Below are 19714 nucleotides of genomic sequence, written 5' to 3' on the forward strand. Positions count from 1 at the left end.
AGCAGTCAGAATTGTAAAACTTATTACAAGAAATATTATTGTTTTAGCTAGTTGTTTTAAAACATCAAAACTTTTTTTTTTAGAAATTTGTTCCTGAATGCATGCAATATTAACATCTTCTCAGGAAAAATGATTATAGCCAGTGTTGGAAGAAGTATTGAGATCATTATCTTGAGTAAGTCACATTGCACTATAAAAATACTCCATCCCAAGTAAAAACCCTGCATTCATAATTTTACTTAAGAAGTACTGGCACTCAAACTATCAAAAGAAAAGGTATCTTTAAGGTTTAAACTACATTGTAATGTTTTATTTCAATGTTATTTAATTTTTCAACGGTTGAGGTGGAGCGAATGTTTGCTACTTTATATACTGCTGGCAGATTCATTTTAATGCTGTATATATGCTGCTGCTGCTGCTGCTGAGACTTTTACTACCTTAAAAGTTACTCTAGCTGTCAACTAAATGTAGAAGAGTAAAAAGCACAATATTTGCCTAAAACCTGTTAAAATTAATAGAGTACTTGAGTAAATGTACGTAGTTGCATTCCACCACTGAAATATAGCTTTGCTGATCTGGGAGTAGTCTACAATTACTACTACAGTAAGAGTCTAAAATGAAAATAAATGTAATGTGAATATCAAGTCCTTGAAATCAGGGCCACATTAATTAAATTCTAGTGCAAATTCTACTGCTGCTGCTCTGACACCAGGCTCACTTGGGCAACTCCTTCTTGCGCTTCCTCCAACTATCTCTGGATTGGGCCTCTTGTTCCCCACGCCTTGTGGGCCGTGAATAGGCACGTATAAGTAGCCTACATTCGGCTGTGGTGCTGGAGACCCAGAGGGCAACCAGAGAGGGACGGAAAAGTGTGTGCAGGCAACATGACTCCATTAATGTGGGATCTGGTGTGCTTCGTTGGCATTCTGGCATCGGGAACTCTCGGAACTGTCCCCCAGCTTCGGCCACAGCAGCGACAGATTCGCTCAGTTGGTCCTGTGATCCCACGAGTGTCCCCGCAAGTCCCCCCGAGGGCCTACCAGCGCCCGGAGGATGCCCGATCTGTTGAACAAGCCTCCGACGAAGTACAAAGTGCTGAGAGTTTTCAAGAGGTCCAGCTGCGTGATTACGCTGCCCGGGGCTTCCAGCAGCAGCAGAGAGCCCGGCCAGGTGCCAACAACTACCTGACCCAGGAGCGACGGAGAGTTGACACTGGAGGTTGGTACATGTTATGGTTTGCGTACGCTGTAAGGTCTTTCTTTGTTTTCTGCCTCGCATTCATCACCATTACATCCCAGTCACAGAGCCAAAAAAATAAATATCCTACGATTTAGCAGCTGTTTTAAAGGTATCATCAGACACTCTACATCTGGAGAAAAAAAATATTACATCCAGCGCATGCCTCAAGGATTTGTAACCCGTTTCTCTCAAATACAGCCTATTTAATATACAGGGTAGCCGGAAATGACATCTGAGACAAGAAAATGCAAAGATGTTATTTGGTATGAAAGTATAAATATAAACTAATACAATGTAATATCAATATAACATCAATAATGATAAAACTTTTACATTTTGTGTTACGTCATTTCCAGACGTGTTTAGTGTAAGAAATGCAGTGGCCGAACTTAAAAAAAAACAAACAAACAAAAAAAAAATTATCATGAAGTAAATGGAATATTGTTTCATCCGGCAATATCTTCAGAACAGAAGGTAAGTGTTGCCGAATCACCCTTTGGGTTTTCAAAGATCGCCTGTCGGAAAGTGTTATCAAGCTAACTGCATGCCTGCCGTGTGGCATCTTAGTTTACTTGCCTTAAGCCGTAGTAACCACTGCTCTAATGTTTTTTTCCACCTGCCGTTCCCTTTCCCTTGGCAAAGTCGGCGGCAGTAGTTCCAGGTTTTTATCGCTCTCAGCCTGCCCATCACCCGCCGCCAGGGAAAAGCAAGGCGCCCTCACAGCTGCAACAGAGTGCTGCACCATTTGCATCCTGGCAGCCTGCTAAAGATTCAGGGGCTCTCCTGCATAAATCAGAACCGGTGCAGGTAGCCATAGCCAAAACACTCTCACTTAACTCCCCCCAAAAATCAGCTATGGAGTTGTGGACTGTCTTTCTTGGCGCGTGTAAAATTCGTACATATAATTGAAATTAAAAGCCACTAACATACTGTATTTTTCTCAGTTATTGGGTTGCAAACATTACTTTTTTTCTGATGTAAGAAAACGATAAAAGTCCACTGATATTTAAGTTGAAAATCAGATCTTACGGAACATGGTGATGCCTCAGCCAATTTTAATCTCTGGCCAAAACTCGATCTGTCTCAATGAACTTTAGTTGCCACTTAATATTGAGCTATGCTGCTCAGAATATTCTTTCTTTTTAAGGTTTTAATGGTATTTGTTGGCTGGAGAAAAGGTTGATAAGGATGTGTTTTGAAGGAAAGATACATTGAAGGTACATGCCCTGATTTTGTCGGAGTCCCCCTCAAGTGCCTGAATTTCTTTCTCACTGTTTAAGGTGAGAGGGAGATTTAGAGTTTAAGGTGATTAACACTGAGCAGGAAAGAAATCTAGGGATGTGGGGGTACTGTTGGAAATCGTAGCCATAATCATTTCAGGGACTGTATCTTTTACTTCTAGCTTTTGAAGAGTCAGTCAAATCATAAGCGCTGATTATCATTAAGCTGTTTGTGAGGTAAGATTTTGGCTGTAATGTTACTTATTTATTTTAGTATCTATCATTGATCTATTAACATCTGGTACACTATCTTTTTTTCCCAATTAATAATAAAAAAAAACAACTCTTTGATGAATTGACCAACTAGGCAGACAGTGGAAGAAATGTGTGTTCTTTAAACCAGATTTATCGTTGATGCAAAGGGTTAACGGGTGTGTACATGCCTGTCTACCACAGGTTCTAGTTTATAGTTCAGTGTCAGACTAAAGGGGTTTATCATGCATGATCAGGCCATATCATGCTTAAATTATAAAACCCCCAGTGACTGTGTTTTCATTGTTTTGTTGGTTTGCCTTGTTTCATCATGGAACTACTCCTTCCAGACTCAGTATTTACTGTATGTTTCATCCACTGTGATAGAGAGCTGGGATCTGCGGTGAACCGAAGGTTTGCTCTTGGAAATGTCTTTTTGTGATGTGTGTTACAGAAAATGAGTAAATCACTGGGTGATTTTTTTTTCAGATTTGCTCATGTTGTATCCTCTCTGAACGATCTCCACCAGCAAGAAACCTATACTAACCAATCGCAGTTCTTGCGATCCCCATGTGGTATCACTGTAGCCTCCATAACCTCAGAGTGTAGTTAGATTTTTGAGGCACACTTCAGCTATGGTGTAGCTTCAGAGCTTGATGCATGTAGCCATTGTGAGAACAACTTAACTGTGTGAATGCAGGCTATAGGAGAAGAGCAGGAGATTTCATTTCTCAAAAGTAACAGTTTATATATATAGTACCTTCAATACAAATACATTGAAAAATACACTTTTAAATCCATTTATTAAAACATTGATTTATTTTTTACAGCAACAAGATCCAACTGCAGAAATCAGCCTATAGACCTGGTCTTTATCATAGACAGCTCCCGCAGTGTACGTCCTGCTGAGTTTGAGAAGGCCAAGGAGTTCCTGCAGAACATGGTGGACAGCTTGGAGATCGGGTCCGATGCCACACGAGTAGGCCTCGTCAATTATGCCAGCACAGTGCAGCTTGAGTTTCTACTGAAGACGTATTCTGACAAGTCTGCCCTGAAGCAGGCATTGGCCCATGTCAAGCCCCTCGCTTCAGGCACCATGACAGGCATGGCCATTAAGACTGCAATGGAGAAGGCATTCACTGTAGAGGCAGGGGCCCGGGTTAGTTCCATGAACATTGCCAAAGTAGCCATCGTAGTGACGGACGGGAGGCCCCAGGACAAGGTGGAGGATGTGTCAGCAGCAGCCCGTGCAGCTGGGATTGAGATCTACGCGGTGGGAGTAGACAGAGCTGATAAGATGTCCCTCCGCCTCATGGCCAGCCACCCCCATGATGACCATGTCTTCTATGTAGAGACCTATGGTGTTATAGAGAAGCTCACTTCCAAATTTAGGGAAACCTTGTGTGGTAAGGATGATGATAATGGGAGTGCGGATATTCCATTAAATGGTGGAATTGATGATTATGGACTAGGCCTAGATGGCAGGAAAGACGGTAATGGAATAAATAATGAAAATGACGATAAAGGAAACAACGGTATGTCAGATCCATCTTTTTGAATTTACCTGTGATTATATGGGCAGCACCACAGAGGGAATCTTCATTCTCAAGTGAACTGTCCTCTCCTTTGGTCTTTAAGAAAAAGGGCAAGGTAACTAGTGATTTACCACCACTTGCTGTGTTTGCATTTTCCACCAAATGGTGTTTACTAACTGCTGCAATGCAGATGGTGAATAAATTGTTTAGTATTAATGCAGTCAGCATTAAAAATATACAATAATTCATATACTAACCAACTTAAAGAAGAAGACAAACCTCTGATCACTGGTTGATCTGCTGACTAGGAGCACAATCTCTTGAACAGTTTAAAATGGTTGAGACCTAAAATGATACTGCCTATACTCTTCACAGGGAGCACACTGCTCTTTGCACTCTGCGCTGTATCTTGTGCCTCATGCCGTGTGCCCTACTCACTTACCTAAGGTTGTGCTCCAGGTGCTGCCCAGGTCCCCAATTTGGGATTCTGCCAACATTAATGGCCACTTATCCTGTGGGGCAGAAACTAATTTAGCGGGCGCTAAATATGACTAAAATATAGTTGAATGGAAAATTTTATGTAATAAGAAATTTTATTTAAGAAAACTTTAATTTTTATAATTGCTAAAATTAGCTTCTGAATGCATGCATAAACATTATGTTATCTTTAGATATTCTAACTAAAAGAAAATGGCAATAGAAATCTTATTAGCTTTCTAACAGGGAAGTTGGATGAGAAAGATCGATACCACTCTCATTTCTGTTCTTTTTAAAGCTTAATAGTTTACATGCTATACCTAATTTGTTCAAGCCATACAAAAAATTAAGTGTAAAAACAACAATTTTTGGTTTTAGAGGAGTTATGTGCAAGACTAATTCTTGGCTTGGTGCAATGTCTTGCTACTGAACACACTCTTTTGCACTCTTTTTGCATTCCCGAATGCAAAAATATTTCAGAAAAACAAATTCCCACCATGACCTTTTGGGGGCTCCATTTTGAGTAATTTTACTCAAGTAAAGAATGGATTTGAAAAAAATGTCAATATCTACATTTCTCCTTCCAACTTCCAATTTTCATGTAATATTCTCCCTGGTGTCAACCACACACCATTTTAAAAATCATGACTAGCTTCCAGTCACTCAAATACAAAACCTTGCTCTTGAATGACAGCTTGAACCTGAGGGGTGAGTTCAATCAACCTCTGTTTCACTGAGACCAACTTCTGTTAACCACAACAGTGACATCACTACTAAAGACATGGAGTTATTGTGAAAGAGTGTTGCATGCATTCGATTTCATGTTTGCATGGTCTGTACTGTATGTAATTTTTCTGTTAGAAAATGAAGATGGATGGTTATTCAGATGACTTAAATTCAAAAGCCAGTATAACATTTAAAAGTGATAAATGACTAAATCTCTTCCTTCACAAATAACGCAGGAATTGAAACAATGAAATAAAATCACTATAACATCCCCATTGTTGTAGCACAGAGATCAAGCAAACTAATCTACATTTGAGTATATAAAATACAATTTGCACAATTAATGAATGTATACTTACAACTTACTAATATTCCTATAACAAAAAATATTGATTTGGCTAAACTCAAGCGAATCAGACATTGGAATGTTTCTTTTCAGGTTTGGATGCATGTGTTCTGGGACACGATTGCCAGCACATTTGTGTCAGCAATGGCAACTCATACAACTGCAAGTGTAACTCGGGCTACATCTTGAACCCGGACCAGAAAACATGCTCACGTAAGAATCTCTATCTTTTTTTGCAATGTTTTTTTCCTTGTAGTAGTGTCCCAAAATACCTTTTTTTTTTTGTTTTATTTTTTGCATGATTCATCATCTGAAAACCACTGCAGAAAAGGTTAAACATAACTAAAAGTTATATTTTGACAGAATTTTCCTTAAGCATTGATTTAGGATTGGATGGGAAAAGCTTCATTAGACATAGATATGTCTAACTTATAAAATATTTAAATAAGAATTTACAGAGAACCTTGGAATTACAAGTTCATAAGCTTTTGAAGCTCCTTTTGAACATCAGTTAATGAGGCATTTCATACTGTGGCCACACTGCATACCATCTCTTGTTACCAGTGTTTTGGGTTGCCCTAAATAGACTAGGGCACACTATTCAGTACAAATTATATAAGGAGGACATGATGAAGGCCTGGAATGATGAGAGGCAAAAATTGTAAAAGTAATGGGTGCACAAAAGCCTCCTTAACTGTTAGCTCTAGAGTGAATACTCTGCAAGTCAGATGTGGGGAGATGTGAGTGTTTCTTTTCAGGTTGGGATGCATGTGCCCAGGGACATACCTGCCAACATATTTGTGTCAACAGTGGTGACTCATATACCTGCAAGTGTCAGGTGGGATATTTATTGAATGTAGACCAGAAAACATGCTCAAGTAAGAACATGAATTTTCTTAATGGATTTGAATTTTGGCTTTTGTGACAAATACAATGGTTGTCACACTACATTTCCTATCAAATTTAAGTGAAAACATTTTTGATATGAGATTTCCTTTGCTTGTTACAAGCAAATTTGGCTGCCAGTGATTTTCACTTGATAAGATTTCTTAAATCTTATCCAGATGTCCAGCTAATTCTTAAAACAAGATAAAATTACTTTAAATAATATCAGTGCTATTCTTGTTTCTAGATAACAAAGCTTTACACAGGCAATAGGAAATAGGTTTTGAACCTACAATCTTCAAGTTAAGAGATGTGTGCTAACCATAGCCATGGCAATATCATCAGTGCAACTTGGTCCAGACTGATATATCAACATTGCAACTTTTGAATTGCCATGAAAGACATCCAGGGCCCCCAAATGATTTATCTGAATGACTTTGGTGATCCCCTTACTTTTTGTCTAGCACCAGTATGAAGTTGAACTTTTTGGTTTTGAGTGAACTGTCTTGCCAACTATAGGATAGATTGCCATAAAAACAACTGCAAAGAGACACAGACTGACAACAGTAGCTACTTACTGATGTTATTTCATGTTAGAATATTTAAAGGCTTTTATTTTGGATTCACTTATTGCACTGAATAAACGATATACAGTTAGGTACATAATTTCATAATTTTGCTTCTGTACACCACCAAAATGGATTTGAAACAAAGCCATCAGGTGTGATTGAAGTGTAGACTTTCAGCTTTAATTCAAGGGGTTTAACAAAAATATCGTATGAAACGTTTAGGAATTACTGCCATTTTTATACATAGTCCGTCTTTTTCAGAAGCTCAAAAGTAATTGGACAAAGTAACATAATTATAAATATAAGAATTATTTTTAATACTTGGATGAAAATCCTTTGCAGTCAATGGCTGCCTGACGTCTTGAACCCATGGATATCACCAAATGCTGAGTTTAGTCCCTTGAGATGCTTTGCCAGACCTTTACTGCAGCCGCCTTCAGTTGCTGCTTATGTGGGGATCTTTTTACTTTCAGTTTCGTCTTCAGTAGGTGAAAAGTGCGCTCAATTGGGGTGAGATCAGGTGACTAACTTGGCCATTGAAGAATATTCATTTTTTTGCCTTAGGAAGCTCTTGGGTTGCTTTAACAGTCTATTTTGGGTCATTATCCATCATTACTATGAAGCACCGTCCTATTGGTTTTGCAGCATTTAGCTGAATCTGAGCAGATACAATAGCCATATACACTTCAGAATTCATCCTGCTACTTCTATCAGCAGTCACATCATGAATAAACACCAGTGACCAAGTTCCATTGGCAGCCTTACATGCCTGTGCCATAACACTGCCTCCACCATGTTTGGCAGATGATGTGGTATGCTGAGCCATTCCTTTCCTTCTCCATACTCTTCTCTTCCCATCATTCTGGAACAAGTTAATCTTGATTTCTTTTGTCCAAAGAATTCTGTTCCAGAACTGGGTTTTTTAAAATGTTTTCTGTCTAATTTGGCCTTTATGTTCTTGAGTGTTACCAGTGGTTTGCACCTTGTAGTAAACCCTCTGTATTTAAATTCATGAAGGCGTCTCTTCATTGTAGACTTTGACAATGATACGCCTATCTCCTTGAGATTGTTCTTGACCTGTTTAGATGTTGTGAAGGGGTTTTTCTTCAGCAAGGAAAGAATTCTGCGATCATCCACTTTAATTGTCTTCTGTGGTCTTCCAGGCCTTTTGGTGTTGTTGAGCTCGCCGGTCCATTCCTTCTTTTTAAGAATGTACCAAATTGTTGATTTGACCACTCCTAAAGTTTCTGCTATCTGTCTGATGGATTTGATTTGTTTTTTCAGCCTATTGATGGCCTCCATTATGCATCAACACCTCGTTGGACCACATAATGAGAGTTCCCATGAACAGCTACCGAATGCAAATTCAACACTTGGAATCAATTTAAGACCTTTTATCTGATTAGTTTGTCATGAAATAAGGGAACAGGCAATGCATGGCCATGAATCTAATAGTCAGTCAACTGTCCAATTAGTTTTGAGCCTCTGAAAATTAGGTACTATGTATGAAAATGGCTATAATTCCTAAACAGTTAATACCATAAATCTGTTAAACCCCTTGCTGAAAGTCTACACTTCAATCACATCTTGATGGCTTCATTTCAAACCAATTGTAGTGGTGAACAGAGGCACAATTACAAAAATTGTGTCACTGTCCAAATACCTATGTATCTAACTATAACTATTATACAGTTTATTATTGCCAAAAACTAGATCTTTAAATTTGAGTCTGGACATATTTTTATTAATTTCCAAATGTGCCCTCTTCTTTGAATCTGTGCCCCAGTCTTTTCCACCCATTCAAAAGCCTCTAAACCCTCCACTGGGTCCAGGCTGCTACTCTTTACACTTTCCATGGGCAAAGTGCTTAAGCAGAAGGTGAAAGGACAAGTGGATCCTTTCTCCAAGTCACACGCTTGACTGACTATCACTGTCAAGTGAGGTAGCTAGAATTATTGCTTCACCCTAACTACCCTTGCTAGTTTGAGAAGGATGATAGTCAGCCAAGGCTAAACAAGGGTGGCCCTGTGCATTGCAGTGTTAGAACAGCCACTAGTCAACCAAAAGTCACCCACCAATCTTACTGAGCTCAGTAAGAGTGATATGTGTGTGTCGATGAAATACAATTAACCCTTGGCTTCTTGACTTGTTTGATTAGACTAAGTTGTCAGCTGTGGGAGTGTATCTTTTCAGGTTCTGATTCATGTGCCCGTGGACATGATTGCCAGCACATTTGTGTAAACAGTGATGACTCGTACATCTGCAAGTGTCAAGCGGGATATGTGTTGAATGCAGACCAGAAAACATGCTCACGTAAGAACACAAATATGTCTGATAAAATTTTCTGTTTGGTTTTTGAAGCTATAAATATTTTTATGGCTTCAAAGCTTTAAATAATTAAAGTTTTCTAAGTACAGCTGCAACGTTCAAGAGCTGGTCAATCACCTTGTGCTGTGCACCCTGTTTTGCTTGACTAAACAGGAGATGCTTTATTTTATATGAACTGGAACATTAATAATTGCCAATCAAAAGCTCCATAATGACCACAATAAGAGCTTCATGTTAATTAATATTTTCTTGTCAGGTTTGGAAGCATTTTCCCAGGGACGTGACTGACAACATATTTGTGTCAGCACTAATGATTTTTTACATCCACAAATGTAGAATGAGATATGTTTTCAATACATGTTCAACATATATGTTTTCTGCATATGTGTTGAATGCAGACCAGAAAACATGCTCACAGAGGAACCTGGACCTTTCTAGTAAACTCAATATTTGGATGTTGGCACAGATTTTCTTCAAATTATGTTTATTATATTTTTTGAAGTACTGAAACAAAATCTGTAGAAAAACCTTGACTTGGACATAGGTGAAATCATTTTCTATCAACAGGAAAGTTGTGGTTTTCACAGTCTTTTGGTATTGTTAAAATTTTCTTTGAGCCATCATAGAAGACATTAACACACTGGCTCCAGTTTCAGTTGTGGTGGTTCCTGATTGGATTTGGTTTATTCTGGAAAGTGGGAGGTGAATGCTCAGTTCAGCTTGAATTATGTCTTGGTCAGGTACAGGTCAGCTTTTGTGACTATTTTTATAATGTGCCCTGAGTAGTGTGCCGCAACTAGTTGTTGAACTCAGATACAATCAGTTACATGTAGGTGTGTCTCTTTTCAGATTTGGATACATGTGTCCAGGGACATGACTGCCAGCATATTTGTGTCAAAAATGAGGATTCTTACCTCTGTATGTGTCGCGAAGGATATATGTTGAATGCAGACAAGAAAACATGCTCACGTAAGAACCCTTACCACTAGATTTCATGTCCATCTCTTGGTCCATCTTGTTGGTACTTGAGTAAAATCCAGTCTTTGGAAAACTGAAGATTACCTACAGTTTTGTTTGCCAAAACAGCTTTAAAACAGCAAGAGCTTCTAAGGAACTTTTTTTGGACTAAGTGTGCAGAAGTCAATATCGAATTTATTTGAAAAAGCACACAATTGGGAAACTCAGATTGTTGCAGAGAGAGAGAGTTTGAGAAGATAGTTATTATTGAGAAACAGAGTTATTTAAAAAAAATTGATGGCCCATTAAAGTCAAACATAATGTGTTTGACTGATGTAATTAGATTGAGATTTGAGTGTGTTACATGTTGGAGTGTCTGTTTTCAGGTTCATGTGCCCAGGGCCATGACTGTCAGCATATTTGTGTAAACACTGATGATTCTTACATCTGCGAATGCAATTTGGGATATTTTTTTAATGCTGACAAGAAAACATGCTCACGTAAGCACCTTTATCTTCTCAGTAAATTTAGAGTGTATTGTCAAATTGATCGACCACAATGCATGCTGTAAAATAATGTGGACTCATGGGTTTTTCTGAAAAAGGTATTTTGGAAAGAAAGACTTTCTTCGTGCCTCTTGTGACTAATAATACAGTTTTCTCTGAGCACTTTCACACAGTCACATGTAGAGCTCAGCCTGAATAACTGCGATTTGGGCGATTGATTGACACAAAAAGATAAATGAAGCGTGTAATTAAAGTAGTAAAGGAACAATGGTCAGACAGAGGCTCCAACAGTCCTTACTCACCTTGAGTGATGTAATGAGATGTCAGCTACATGTGGACCTGTCTCTTTTCAGAATTTGATCCATGTGCCCATGGACATGATTGCCAGCACATTTGTGAAAACAATGAGGATTCTTACAACTCCAAATTGGATATGTGTTAAATGCAGACCAAAAAACATGCTTGTGTAAAAATTTGACCTTATGATACTTATGTCTTAGTGCAGCGTCACTGGTTTTCAAAGCTGAAAAGTGAACATGCTTAGATAAAGGCAGAAAAAGGTTTGGATACATGGGACCAAGGACATGATTGCCAACACATTGTCAAAAATGGTGATTGTTACCTTTGCAAGTGTCATGTGGGATATGTGTTGAATACAGACCAAAAAACATGATCACGTAAGAACGAGAAATGTACCTATATATTTTATATGCTTGTCAGGGTTCAGTGTCTTGGGTCCCTCAAAAAATACTTATTTAAATATTTGGGAGCCCATTCTCTGGTACATTAAAATACTTGAAATAATGGTGTTTACAGTTCCCAAAATTTTATTCTGACAACAAGAGCTGGTGAAACATTTGGCTGTTGACACACACACAATAACATGTAAGTTGTTCAAAATGTTTAGAACAGACTATTTATTTTGAATGAGCAGGAAGTTGGGATACTGGGATTAATGCACCTAGAAGTATGGAGTATGTGGTCATGACTTAAATTGTGAATGGAATGGTAGCTCATTAAAAGCCCTACAGGCTAAATGGTATTTGAAAGATACAATTCATTTCATTCAGCAAGTGAGCTACAAGAATAAGTGTCTCATTTCAGGCTCAGATTCATGTGCCCACAGACACGAATGTCAACATATTTGCTTTGACAATAATGACTCGTATCTCTGCAAATGTCGAGAGGGATATGTGTTGAATGCAGACCAGAAAACACGCTCACCAAAGAACTTGGGCTTAGTAGTGTCTGTGGTTGACAACAATCATTATTGTCGTAAACCAATGCATCATTATCTTAATTTAAAGTTGAAAGAGGCATATATTTCATGGATTTTATACATTTTTTATTTTTATTTTTTTTCCAATCATAAGCTACACCAAGCACTTCATAACATGGTGTGACTAAGTTAGCTGTGGATGTTAGCTGTGGATGTGTCTCTTTTCAGGTTCAGAAGCATGTACCCAGGGACACGACTGCCAGCATATTTGTGTGAAAAATGGCGATTCTTACATTTGCATGTGTCCTGAGGGATATGTGTTAAATGTAGACCAGAAAACATGCTCACGTAAGAACCTGAATTTAACTTATACACTGTATTTCATATGTGTGTCGTGGTGCCAGGTGTCCCACCAAGTTCCAGTATTTGAGGTACTTGACTAAATGCTACAAAAGCAATTTTGTGGTGGAGTTTTTAAAAAATCCTGTGGTATTGGTGTAGTAAGGCACAGTAATGTACAGTTAATGGTGAATTTACTTTGAATGAGCAGTAAGTTGGGACATTGCTGATGTACATAGAAGTAAAGGCAGTACATATCCGTCAAATAAACTGTAAACGGAATGGTTGAGCGGGGCATATTGATTGCATTTTAGAAAACATGCTAGCATAGAAATTTGGACCTTAAGAGATGCATGTTTTAGTGCAGTGTCTGAGGATTATTACAAAAATGCATACTGTATATGCAGGTGCTTGAATAGAAGTTATGCCCATAGCCCTCATAAGAATGTTAATTACTGCTGGACCATCAAAAGCTCTGCAACAGGCCAAGGGTTATGTAACTAATGGCATTAGACTAAGTTAGCTATGGAAGTTAGCGATGCAAGTCCTTTTACAAGTTTGGATGCATGTACCCTGGAACAGGACTTCCGGAATATTTGTGTCAAAAAGTGTGATTCTTACTTTAGCAAATGTCATGAGGGATATATGTTGAATCCAGACCAGAAGACATGCTCACTTAAGAATCAGAATTTTATTACCTCTGCATTTTACATACTTGAAAAAATACGACAGAAACCACCCATTGGACGATTGAAAAATCTCTGTAGGATTATGATTTGCCAGAAACTCCAAAAATTGTTTATCTGGACAACTAGAGCTGGTGAAAGCGCTGTGGTCTATTAAATGTAGGTCGTTCTAAATAGTTTAGAGCAGTTGGTAGTGAATTCATTTTGAATGGAGACTTTGACTTGTGCACATAGCCATGACTAACATAAATTTTAAGTTGGAGGATGACCTGTTACAAGCTCCAAAACTGGCTAAATTATCCATGATAGATGTATTTGCACTAAGTCGGTCATGCTTTTTTTCAGGTTTCGGATGCATGCAAATCAGACATGAATGCAAGAATATTGGTGTCAAAAATGGCAGTTCTTACATCTGCATGTGTCATGAAGGATATGTGTAGTATACATGCTCACGTAAAACAACTGAAAAACAAGAAAGGTTCACCTATTAACTTCATACACATACAGTATCCTGGAGCAATGTGTCAGGGTTCCCATCGAATGACATTACTCTAGGTGCTTGACTACATTCAGAAGCTTTCTTCTGGAGGATTAAATAACGCCAACAGTAGTATTATTACAGCCCTAAAAGTACGATGTTTGACAGCTAAATTTAATAAAGCAAGTATCAGCTCTTGTAGTTTGCCCTTAATAGTTTAGGACTGTCAATAGTGACTTTATTTTAAACAGTCTGATAGACCCAGAGGTATGGTTTAGATGGCCATGATTTAAATACTTTGTAACTAGACTGGTGACCCATTATAAAGAGCTCTTTCACACTTAACTGTGGATTGTCTCTTTTGAAAATTGGATACCTGAGTGATGAACATGACTTCCACTAAGTTTGTGTTAGCCTGAATAAGTTGGACACTTGGGGGACACATAGCATCAATTGTACAAGGAGTTATGGCCAGACAGAGGCTGCAAGAGTCCAATCCCTGCATGTATGATGTCATGAGATGGCATATCACATGTGGACATTTGATGCCAATGTCTCTTTTCAGGTTCTGAGCCATGTGCCCCTGGACATGAGTGCCAACACATTTGTATAAAGAATGATGACTCGTACATCTGCAAGTGTCAAGTGGGATATGTGTTGAATCCAGATAACAAAACATGCTCACGTAAGAACGTAGACCTTTCTTCTCGATCTGCTAAAACGTCTAGGGTTGGTTTCAAAATACATTATTATAAGTGCTTGACCACAATTGACCACAACCCATCATAGGTTCTAATACTTACTAAGGGTTCTTTGATTGTTGTAGTTAGATGTGGGAGTGTTTCTTTTCAGGTTCAGATACATGTGTTCAAGGACATGACTGCCAACATATATGTGTCAGCACTGATGAATCGTACATCTGCAAGTGTCGAATGGGATATATGTTGAATGATGACAACAAAACATGCTCACGTAAGAACTTGGACCTTTCTAACAGATTTTCTCAGGATCTCACTGTTATTTTCTAGACTGAAACTTTAAAAAAAGTATCGGCTTAATTGGTTGTTTGAATTTATTTGGGATGTTTAACTCAGTCCTTGAGCTCATTCTTAACAACCTCATTGTGATACATTGAGAGAAATGGAGCAAATGGCAATAGTCATAGGGTTCACAATGGATAAAGGGGTCCTTGACTGATAGACTAAGTCAGTCAGATGTGGAAGTGTTTCTTTTCAGGTTCAGATGCATGTACCCATGGACATGACTGCCAGCACATTTGTGTCAACAGTGATGACTCGTATATCTGCAAGTGTCGAGCGGGATATGTATTGAATGCAGACCAGAAAACATGCTCACGTAAGCACATTAATTGTTTCATTATACATATTTGGTGTCCGTGGTGTCATCCAGCATCTCAGATATTCCACAAAGCACCACTTCTGGAGTTTCAGAGTGTCTCAACAGGACTGGTTCATCAAAATTTTAAAGCCTCCATCTGAACAGTAGGAACTGATGAGGCAATCTGTCTTGTGGACACACTATATATCAACACGTTTTCCATCATTCCACATTCATTTGAGCAGTGCAATACTTCAGATTGAATGAAGAAACAGTTTGAATGAGATATGGGAGACTAGGCATGTTGAAATGTATGGGTGAAAAGGATCCATTTCTTTTAAAGGGAACTGTGACCAAAGGCTCTCCAAAAAGTCATGTCATTGTTTTTAATGTCATAAGACTAAGTCACTGAGGTGTGAGCTTTTCTTTTCAGGTTCAGGTTTGGATGCATGTGCCCAGGGACATGACTGCCAGCACGTATGTGTCAACAATGGGAACTCGTACATCTGCAAGTGTCGAGTGGGATATGTCCTGAACGTGGATAAGAAAACATGTTCACGTAAGAAAATTCATCCTTTCAACATTTTTCTCAAGATGTTTTGTGTTATTCTATACCAGTTACTCTATAAGAGCTCCAAGAACTACTGAGGCACTTGTATTATGCTACATATTTACATGTCATGGTTTGGCAGAACATTATGAACATTATGGGGATAATAGCCAAGGCTTTGTTGACTGAGTTACCAAGTCAGTTAGATGTGGAAGTGTCTTTTTTCAGGCTCGGATCCATGTGCTCAGGGACATAACTGCCAGCATATTTGTATCAACAATGGTGATTCTTACAACTGCAAGTGTCGAGTGGGATATGTGTTGAATGCAGACCAGAAAACATGCTCACGTAAGAATTAGCTTTTTTCAACATACATAATGGTGTCCTTGTACTGAATCCTATGTTGTCTATATTGTATATGTTCTCATAGCCCAGCATTTTTTACCAAACCCTGAGCTTCAAAATATTATTTTCTATTGCAACAAGTACTGAGCTCAGCCTGACTGAGCAAATGTGCCAGACTGGCACTAACCTACCAAGAGTTGTGGCATAATGAGTCCTCCAAACAACTATATCAGCCAAGGTTTCAACAGCTGGACAGGGGCTCCTTGAATGTTCTTTCCCTATGATACTTGAGGAGGCTTTATCAAAGACGGGTTGGTCCATGTGCTTGACTTGATAAGAGCCATTCTCAAACCATCCTAAACTTTGCAAGATGATTTCAGGTGAGAGGCCAGTTTTCCAATTCTTATTTGTTTTTGCTGTCTACTAATCCACAATCCAATATAGATTTCGTATATATTGTGTCTTATTTTGCACAGGCTTTGCCCTCTAAAAAGGTCTATAGGCTTGACCATATTCTATACAGAGTAGTATTGAAATTTGCATGTGTGGTCAGGAAATCAGGATGATTCTAACCTTTTTTATGATATACAAAGCTAATGTGACTTTGACACATCAATGAATGATGGTCTTTTCTTCTACAGAGAGAACCTTATCAAGGCCCCTAGAGGTCAGGTTTTTAGAGTGCGCAATGATTCACACGGTTGAGTTTTCTCATTACCAAAAATAGACTTTTTCAGCTTGTTTCATGTTGTCTACCTTATCAGAAACAGAAATCACAAAGCCACCCAAGTAGACCAATCACATTTCTCATGGTCTCCATAAAGCTCAGGCAGCTTGTGTGGTTACATTTGACATTTTTGAGTAGGTGACATCAGCTACAGCAAAACCCTCTAAGTAGCAATGAAGTTAGTTACACACCACCTCACACCTCAGTGGAGATGCTCAAGTTCACCGTGTGTGAAATGGAATGAGGGTTAAGGATTGTAACCCTAATTCTCTTCCAGAGGTCCACGGGTCTGTGACCATGTCACCATACACAAATTCCTTAGAGTTTGTGAATGCAGACTGAGTCACAGCAAATAGATCCAACCTCCACAGAAAAGAAAAAAAACTTCCTTATTGTCTATGTCCACAAGTAAATTTCAGTTAATTAGTGAGGTAGGAGCATGGTCAAGCCTATAACACTGATAGCGTGTTTTACCTATTTCTATAGATGTAGCGTTACAATGTGTAACTTTAATTTTTAACAGTTATACCTTTTATGTCTTTCTTTTTGCATTCTTCAGTTGTGGAAAAGTCTGTAGCCGACAGCAACCAGAGCTACTGTGTCCAGCGACAAGCAATTCAGCACCTCTACTGGTCCAGCCATTTAAAGCTCAGTTTATAGAACATAGTGTGCTGTCCTGGTGTAAAGAAAGAGACCTCTAAGGCATTGGAATTTGTGGTGTAAAAAACAAAAAAAAGGTTGTGATTGATTTGCCTGTTGTTTGTTGTGATTGTCTCTTTTCAGAGATTTGGTATATTACATGTATGTGAGTATATTGATTGAATGATTAACATGTGTCTTAAAATCCTAGTTAATGCTAACCACACCTGACCTTCGTGAATAAGCATTCCTATTTGTGATTAACTAGTTGAAGTCACTGAAAAATTTTGAATATATTCTCTAATCTCACTTACAAAAGAAAAGTCATGATTGTACATAATCCCTGCTATATTGTTTTGGTTTAAAACAACATCAAAATCGACTCTTTGGGGGTTTCAAAAAAATGTTACCTGCTACTGTCGATCTGCAAAGAGAAACATCTGATGAGCTGTGTTGTTGTTTTTCTACAAAGCAGCCAAATTTAGAATTACGAAGACGCTACACTAAACATGGTGAAACACCACTCATACACTTAGGCTCTCTCCATATTTCTTCTCATTCTTTCAGAGGAAATGAGAAGTGAAATAACCCAAGATGCCTGCATGTGTGAAGCTCAGATTGCATTCCAGAAAAAAGTACAGTCAACCATTCAGGAGCTGAGCAGAAAACATATCCTTTTGCATCTCACAAGATGAGGCTTAGGAGGATTAATTGTGAATATTACATTATAGAAATATTTGATTTACATTTTGTGTCTCTGAAAATAGTAGACTAGGCACTAGTTTGGACAGTTGTAATGATATTTTTTCCCACCAGTGCTTTTGATTACAATAAGTTGAATTTGAATATAAACTTTGAGTCTGCTGATTTATAGTTGTATATTTTTATGATTGTCTGGTGTCATGATGAACTGGTAAACATTACAACTTTAAAAAAAAAATCTATTTCCTTGACTGTTCGTTCACTTGATGAAATTTCAAACAAAGTGAATCTGATTCAACGTCAGCAGCAGGATTAAGAACGGCTATGCCATCAGGATACAAGTTTAGGACTGGCAATGTATCCACTTTTCTTGACCAGCAGAGCTCATCTGTAACTCTCAAAATCTCTTCATGTTTCATGTCTATTATGTGTCTAAGATTTGGTAGAGGTCTGCATGGTATTGATTTCTCATGCAGTATACTGGTAGCATTATGGTTTAATATCATAAACCTGCATTTCTGCATTAACAACACTTTCTGTTATTACTTCTTACAGTAAAGTCAGGTATAACTACTTTAATTGTTTAAATATACCTGCGCATTTGTAAGGAAAAGCAACATTTCCTCCTAACAGTCTAAGCCAATGAGTTCAGGTTCACGCAGGAATATGTAGAAAAGGTAGCAGCACTAACTTCTCAAAAAAATGTGTTGTACCGCATCCTTGTTGTGTATTCACTGCTCCGAGAGCATTTCTTGCTCAGTGTTCTTGGTAGAACACAAAGACTCCATCCATAACCATAATACAACAACTAATCTGTTATGCAACAAGAGCATTGTTGTTATCCCTCTGATTACAGCATTATTACGCAGAGAAAAGACCAAAATAAAGCCTGAACCAATTGGCCCCTGGCAGTGTTAAATCACAGAATTACGATAATCCTTTTCTTTGAACAACAGCTTTATTGCACAACATTGATTGGTAATTATTTTTTTGTTTGTAGCAGACAGGTACAATTGCTTTGGGGGGATAGGGGAAAAAACTGTTTAGGGAGCTTGGATTGCTTCAGTACTTTGCACATTTGGCAAGTCATGGACCAAAGTTTCTGGCAGCAGTCCTGGCCATTAAAGACTATTTTCAATGCAAGTTTGGAAACTGGGAGATTTTTAGTTAAGATCAATTCAGTTTTGTAACCAGTCAAAGTATTTCACTGTACAGTAATTTCCTTCATACACTACACTCATGTACGGTATTTTCTACTTTGTCATATCCATGGAACGTGTAAAATAATAAAGAGGAAAGGAGTATTTGTGGTGCAGGCCTCTGTGTAAACTGACGGGTATGTGCATTACATGTTTTGGTGCTTCTGTACTAGAAAACAACTTTTCTGTATATTTTCCATTGGGATTAAAGTTGCACATGTATGGAAAATAAACATTTTGAAACAATGGATCCATCTCTTGTATTGTGTGTTTTATACTTTTCCTTTTACCAAGCCACATTCTGTATGACTAAAACTATGATATGGATCTTTAGCGTAAGGCTTGAGACTGACTTTGAGTCCTTCCCTGGAATAACATTTTTTGATATTGCTGTGCATTGGCCCACATAATTAAATGCATTGTTATGTATTTGTTTCGTGATGTTTATTAGG

The 19714-nt window shown here is 38.2% G+C and overlaps 1 protein-coding gene across 1 annotated transcript; it reads left to right on the forward strand.

The window, feature by feature from the left end:
* Positions 1-884: 884 nt before the first annotated feature.
* On the forward strand, positions 885-18379 carry LOC120795434 (matrilin-3-like). The gene is made up of 11 exons (XM_040137364.1): positions 885-1218; positions 3542-4246; positions 5889-6008; positions 6554-6673; positions 9443-9562; positions 14328-14447; positions 14999-15118; positions 15540-15659; positions 15879-15998; positions 17929-18030; positions 18327-18379. The coding sequence occupies exons 1-11, from the start codon at positions 885-887 to the stop codon at positions 18377-18379; spliced, it is 2034 nt and encodes a 677-aa protein (XP_039993298.1).
* Positions 18380-19714: the final 1335 nt, after the last annotated feature.

This window comes from Xiphias gladius, chromosome 10, assembly GCF_016859285.1.
Source record: "Xiphias gladius isolate SHS-SW01 ecotype Sanya breed wild chromosome 10, ASM1685928v1, whole genome shotgun sequence".
In the NCBI taxonomy this organism is placed as follows: Eukaryota; Metazoa; Chordata; class Actinopteri; order Istiophoriformes; family Xiphiidae; genus Xiphias; species Xiphias gladius.